The sequence below is a fragment of the Crocuta crocuta genome, unplaced genomic scaffold (assembly GCF_008692635.1).
Source record: "Crocuta crocuta isolate KB4526 unplaced genomic scaffold, BGI_CrCroc_1.0 scaffold234, whole genome shotgun sequence".
Taxonomy (NCBI): Eukaryota; Metazoa; Chordata; class Mammalia; order Carnivora; family Hyaenidae; genus Crocuta; species Crocuta crocuta.
This window is the reverse complement of record NW_027529647.1, coordinates 3,283,636-3,289,453: the sequence shown is the minus strand read 5'-3', so window position 1 is coordinate 3,289,453 and position 5,818 is coordinate 3,283,636. Positions and strand designations below refer to the sequence as shown.

At 67.9% G+C, this 5,818-nt stretch overlaps 1 protein-coding gene across 1 annotated transcript in view; it reads left to right on the top strand.

Annotated features, from left to right (window-relative positions):
* Window positions 1-5,818, top strand: part of TELO2 (telomere maintenance 2) — a 10,807-nt gene that overhangs the window by 3,998 nt on the left and 991 nt on the right. The window contains exons 5-19 of the mRNA XM_077762661.1: window positions 17-119; window positions 327-395; window positions 579-720; window positions 853-989; window positions 1,337-1,416; window positions 1,616-1,717; window positions 1,985-2,073; window positions 2,240-2,331; window positions 2,430-2,546; window positions 2,637-2,708; window positions 3,659-3,823; window positions 4,086-4,177; window positions 4,542-4,641; window positions 4,750-4,814; window positions 5,029-5,144. Coding sequence (XP_077618787.1) covers window positions 17-119; window positions 327-395; window positions 579-720; window positions 853-989; window positions 1,337-1,416; window positions 1,616-1,717; window positions 1,985-2,073; window positions 2,240-2,331; window positions 2,430-2,546; window positions 2,637-2,708; window positions 3,659-3,823; window positions 4,086-4,177; window positions 4,542-4,641; window positions 4,750-4,814; window positions 5,029-5,144 — 1,541 coding nt within the window. The remainder of the gene's footprint in view (window positions 1-16; window positions 120-326; window positions 396-578; window positions 721-852; window positions 990-1,336; window positions 1,417-1,615; window positions 1,718-1,984; window positions 2,074-2,239; window positions 2,332-2,429; window positions 2,547-2,636; window positions 2,709-3,658; window positions 3,824-4,085; window positions 4,178-4,541; window positions 4,642-4,749; window positions 4,815-5,028; window positions 5,145-5,818) is intronic.

Below are 5,818 nucleotides of genomic sequence, written 5' to 3'. Positions count from 1 at the left end.
GGACTGTACCACACAGGCCTGAAGTCCTCTCGCGGCTCTTGGGGAGCCTGGTGATGAAAAATAAGAAGGCCCAGTTCGTGATGACCCGGAAGCTTCTGTTCCTACAGTACCGGTACTCGGTGAGGGCGTGGGCCGAGGGCCACCCGGGGCCCAGGAGACGTGACCTGAGCAGGTGGAGCTGAGCTCGGTTGCCCAGGAAATGCCACTGACCCTCAGCCCAGACCCGTTTCTGCTCTGGGAGCCTGGGGCCGATGGTCTTAGCCCAGCGCGTGGGTAGCTGGCGTCTGCCCGGCAGACGGTGACAGGATGCCTGGCTTCTGTCACAGACGCCCATGCTGCAGAGCCTGCTGGGGTACCTGGCCATGGACAGCCAACGGCGCCCGCTCCTCGTGCAGGTAGGCGCAGCCCGGCCCTCTGTCCCCGGGGCTCTGGGGCCACCTTCTGGTGGGAGAGGAAGGGAGAACGTTCCTGCCTGGCGCAGACGGTGCTGGCGAGGACGGCGGCACTGAGGCCCGCGTGTCCCCGTGCTGTGGTGGGGAGGTCGGGGCGGCTGTCTAACCGGGCCGGGTCACCACCAGGCACTGAAGGCGCTCCTGGAGACGTGGGGCAGCTCCAGTGCCATCCGCCACGCGCCTCTGGAGCAGCAGCGCTACCTCAGCAAGGCCGTGCTCATCTGCCTGGCGCACCTGGGGGAGGCGGAGCTCCAGGACAGCCGAGACGGTGAGCGGGCGGCGCGGCCCCTGTCCCCGCCCTGTGCCCATCCCCGCCACCCCCAGTGTAGGCCCCTGTCCCTGCCCCGTGCCTGTCCCCACAGGCCCCCAGTGCTCAGTGTGCGGGGGTCGGTGTTTCCAGAGTTGCTGGCTAGCCTGATGGCAGGCGTGAAGAACCGCCTGGATAGCAGTCTGCCCGCTGTGCGCCGTCTGGGCATGATCGTGGCCGAGACTGCCAGCGCCCGGCTCCACCCCGAGGGGCCGCCCCTGAGGTTCCAGGTGAGCAAGGGCCGCGCCCTGTGTTTCCCTCCCTGGGGTCTCCTCACCTTTCCAGGTCCAGGGCCACAAACCTTCTGAGTGTTGACCCCTCAGCGGTGCCTGAACGCTCGCCCCTGGGTGGATTCCCTGAGGTGCTGGGAAGTGATCTCTCTGGCGGCCCCTCCCCTCTGTCTGCTGAGCTCCCAGGATGTCCTCCCTGGGGGAGGGGGGAGTCCATCCCCCCAGGAGGGTGGGCTCCCCAGCGCATGTACCCAGCGCCGCCCGCTTCCACGGAGAGACCTGGCAGGTGGGGCAAGGGCGGGGGGTGGGTGCTCCCCAGGACTGGCTCCAGCCCATGTGCACTGCAGTATGAGGACGACGAGCTGAGCCGTGAAATGCTGGCCCTGGCGGCCCCCCAGCCTGCGGCCGACAGCGCTTTGGAGGCAAGGTGAGGGTGTTGTGCCCCGGTCCCCACCCCAAGCTGGGCAGGCCCGGTTCCCGCTGTTTCCTTACCTTGTCGCCTTGGACCCGTTGCTGAGAGTGAAGCCAAGAGAAGCGCAGTGGGAGGGGGGGCACTTCCTGGGGAAGGTGGGTTTCGGGGCCAGAAGCCTGTGCCTCCCCGAAGGTTCCTTCTCTGCCCCCCACAGCCCTGCTGTCGCTCCAGAGCCTGCAGAGACTCCCGGCGGAGGGAGCGTGGGCGGTGGCGTCCCGCAGGCCCCACCCGAGGGCTCAGGCTCTGACTTGGACAGGTAGGGGGGCCCTCGGGTGGAAAGTACGGGGCGGGGGGAGCAGGCCTGGGCTGGCCTCAGAGCCGCCGGGAGCGTGGGAGTGCACGGCCCACACTGCCTGGAGGCGACGAATCGGCCTCGCGGTCCCCTCTCCCCGAGTGTCCTCCCCTACGAAGGTCTGCTCTTCCTGAGACTCAGGGACTTCCTGGGGCTCCGGAGCACGGCCTGCCTGCCTGTCATCTGCTCCCGGGTGATGGGCGGCCCCATGGGTCTCTGCTGCTTCCCCAGTGACGATGAGTTTGTCCCCTACGACATGTCGGGGGACCAGGAGCTGAAGAGGAGCAAGGCGCCCACCTACGTGCGGGACTGCCTGGAAGGTGGGCCTCTTCCCCGGCGGGAGCCCCTCCGAGCGCCTGCCCTGGGGTGGCTGAGCCGGGGGAACCCTGTGTGTCCCGGGCCTCGGCCGCCTCTGCCCAGTGCCCAGACCCTGGCTGCCGGCTCTGCCTTGCGCGGGGTCAGCGCGGGCCCGTCTGTTCTGTGCAGCCCTGACCTCGTCCGAGGATTGGGAGCGCTGGGAGGCGGCCCTGCGGGCCCTCGAGGGCCTGGTCGTCAGGAACCCGGCTGCTGCACGCGAGGTGAGCGGGCGGGGACATCGAGGGAGGGGTGCATGTCTGCCCAGGATGCCCTGGGCGGGGCTGGGGAGGGGCCGAGGCCCGCTGACCCCTGCTCGCAGGTGAGCGTGGAGCTGGCCAAGGTGCTGCTGCATCTGGAGGAGAAGACGAGCGTGGAGGGCTTCGAGGGGCTGCGCCAGAGAGGCCTGGTGGCCGTCGTGGTCACAGACCCGGCCCCGGTGAGTCCCACCCCCTGCCCCAGGCAGGTCTGCGTTGGGGCCCTGCCTCTGGGTGGCGGTCCACAACGGCGTCTTGCGTGCCCGGCTTAGGTAGCGGAGTATCTGACCTCACAGTTCTACGCCCTCAACTTCAGCCTCCGACAGCGCCTGGACATCCTGGACGTAAGTGCCCCGGGGCCATCTGTCCCACCCAGCAGGCCCACGCTGCCCTCACAGGGGCCAGGCCCGGCGCAGAGCCCTGCCGAAAGCTCTGTGGGCAGGACCAGGGGCCTCCCCAGGTCCCTTGTGGCTGGGCCCACAAGGCTGGGACTGGCAGCGCACGGGATTTGCCAGGGGCCGCGTCTTTTATCTTAGACAAAGGTTTTATTGAGACGGAACTCCCCCGCGGTACAATTCCCCATTTTAAGACGAACAAAATGTGGCCCATCTGCACGATGGGACATTACTTGGGGCTTACAGAGGAAGGACGTGGTGACCTCTGCCCCAGTGTGGGTGAGCCAGAGGACGCAGTGCGGTTCACGTAGTGAGCTCCCTGGACCGTCAGAGTCACAGACCAGGTAGACGGTGGGGGGGGCGTGTAGCAGGAGGAAGGGCTGGTGTTTGGGAAGATGCAGTTTTGATGATGGCGGCGACGGGCACACAACAGGCACGCGCCCGCTGCCACTGAGCCACACATGCATGGCGGTCAGGACGGCCGGAGTCAGGCTGTGTGCGTCTACAGGACGGTGCTGAACAGTCCCCATGTCCGCGCTTGACGGTGTCATGTGACCTGCATCCTGTGTCACCCTCAGAGGAACAGCCCTTAGCCCTTGGCATGTGTAGGCGGCCGGGTGGCAGATTGGAAGAAGCTGTGGAACAGAAGGGGCCCCGGGTACACGAGCAAGGCCGCTGACCCACGGCCGGGGAGCACGTCCGTCTGTCCCTTCTGTCCCCTGCAAAGTGACGTGGTCCTCGGAGAGTTGGAACTGGCCTTCCGCAAGGTCCCCACAACGTCCCCGCCGCAGCCTGTGACAGCCGATGGCGCCGAGGGGCACTCTGTTTACCTCGAGTTTTAGACAACGCCGTCCTTCGCCAGAGCAAGGACGGCTGCCCTGGGTCTTCCGCTCCTCCAGGTGCTGACTCTGGCCGCCCAGGAGCTGTCTCGGCCGGGCCGCCTCCCCAGGGCCCCTCGGTGTGGTCCCCCGGGCCCTGCCCCCCTGCCCAGCAGCCCCGTGGCTCCCGCGTGGCGCGCGGTCGTGGAGGAGCGGATCAGAAGCAAGACCCGGCGGCTGTCGCAGGTCAGCTGGGCCCTGGGGCGGGTCCTTGTGGGGACCAGGGCTCATTCATCCTTCCGCTGTGTGGAGGGAGTGGTCGGTACAGAGTGAGGGGACACGTGGTTTTAAGATGTGAGTGTGAAAAAAAGCCCCGGAATTCTGTCAGCAAGAAATGGCCTGTATGTGCCGCACCCACGCGGCCTGGGGCTGTCACGAGGCCGGGGAAGGGAGTGCGCGCACGGGAAGGCGAGGGGATGCGGCGCCTGTGAGCACCATGTGTTTTCAGGGCTCCGTCAGGAGGACACAGGACGCTGGCCCCAACCAGTTCAACACGGTGGCCGGCTACTTCTTCTTCCCGCTCATTCAGCACTTCGACAGGTGAGCGGGAGGCCTGGACACCCTCGCGTCCCGGAGGCTTCCCAGGGTGGGGTCTGTGGTGGGGTTTGGGCGGCAGTGGGCTACCACCTGGGTTTTGGTTGGTTGTAGCTTAAATTAAATCGCGCAGGGAGGGTGTCAGGAACCGTGGTCCCCGTCATGGATGGCGGGTTGCCGGCGGGGGGGCCGGAGCCTCGATGCTCCACCCGCCCTGTGTCCAGCGCCTTCTCTTTGTGGCTGCTGGTACCACACGGGCACGGGCGGTGAGGAGGCGCGTCCAGGGCGCCGGGTGTCCCTTGGTGGCCCAGGGAGTGGGGAACCGGCCCCGGGTGTCCAGCCTGTGCACACACACCCGATGCCGTTGTAGACCTCTGGTGACCTTTGACCTTTTGGGAGAAGACCACCTGGTTCTCGGGAGGCTGGCCCACACCTTGGGGGCCCTGATGTACCTGGCTGTGAACACCTCGGTGAGTGGGGGGCGTCTTCCCAGCTGCCTCCCCTTGGCGCCGGGGCTGGAAGTGTCGGGACCCCCGTGTGGGTGCCGGGCCCCTGCCCACCGGCCTCTGCCGTTTCAGGTGGCTGTGCCCATGGGCAAGGCCCTTCTGGAGTTCGTGTGGACTCTTCGCTTCCACGGTGACGCGTGAGTGGCCATGGGGCTGAGGAATGGGGTCCCAAGCGGACGTGGAGGCGGGGCTCCTGCTGTGATGTAGGAGGCAGGAGGCGGGGGGCACCCCCGGGGCGGCCGAGAGGCGGGGTCGCCTGGCGCTTCCCGAGCAAGAGGGCGCAGGGCGGCTGGAGGTGCTCTGCTTGCCCTGGGGCCCCACTGGCGTCAGCGCCCGGACCTTGCTTGGCAGCTACGTGCGCCGGGGCCTGCTGTCCGCCGTCTCCTCCGTCCTGCTCAGCGTTCCAGCCGAGCGACTGCTGGCCGACCTGCCAGACGAGCTGCTGGAAGCCCGGCCCTGGCTGGCAGGTGGGCGCCGGGCCCCGGGCGGGAGGAGGCTGGGGCAGCGGCCATCGGGGCACGGGGCGGCGCAGAGGCCCCGGGACCGACACCTCCCTACCCCTCACCGTGAGGGGATGGGGACTCAGCTGTTGTTGGGTCACTTTGGGGGTTCCTGCAGGAGGACCCAAGAGAAGGTGCCCTGGTGTGGGAGATGGTGTGTTCTGGAAAATTCTGTATCTTCTGTAAGGTTACAGAGCCACTCAGGAAGCACGTCACCTCACCAGCCTCGCCTATTAGCACTTGGACAAGCCTTGCCCCCCTCGCCACCCCCCACAGCGTTCCCTGCGAAAAGTCTGTTGGCGCACATGCGCCCTCCCACCCGGAGGCACCTGTGTGGCCCAGTCACCCGTGTCCACCCGGGGCCTGGGCTGGGCCTGGATGCTCTGGCGGTGCCATGCTCAGGGCCCGGCGTTCGGGCGGGGCCTCTGTCGTGTCGGTTGGTCTGCAGAGCACGCTTGGGCTTCTCCTGGTCACGGTGTGTCTGGTCGGCTCCGGGTGCCCGGGCCCCGGGACACAGGTGGGTCGCGAGCTGCGTCCCAGGACGGGGGCCTCCCCCACGGGCTCCGTCCCGCCGCCCCTGCAGCCTGCTGTCGGCTGGGCCCCCAGCCCCAGGGAGAGCGGGGTGCTGCTCCCGCACACGG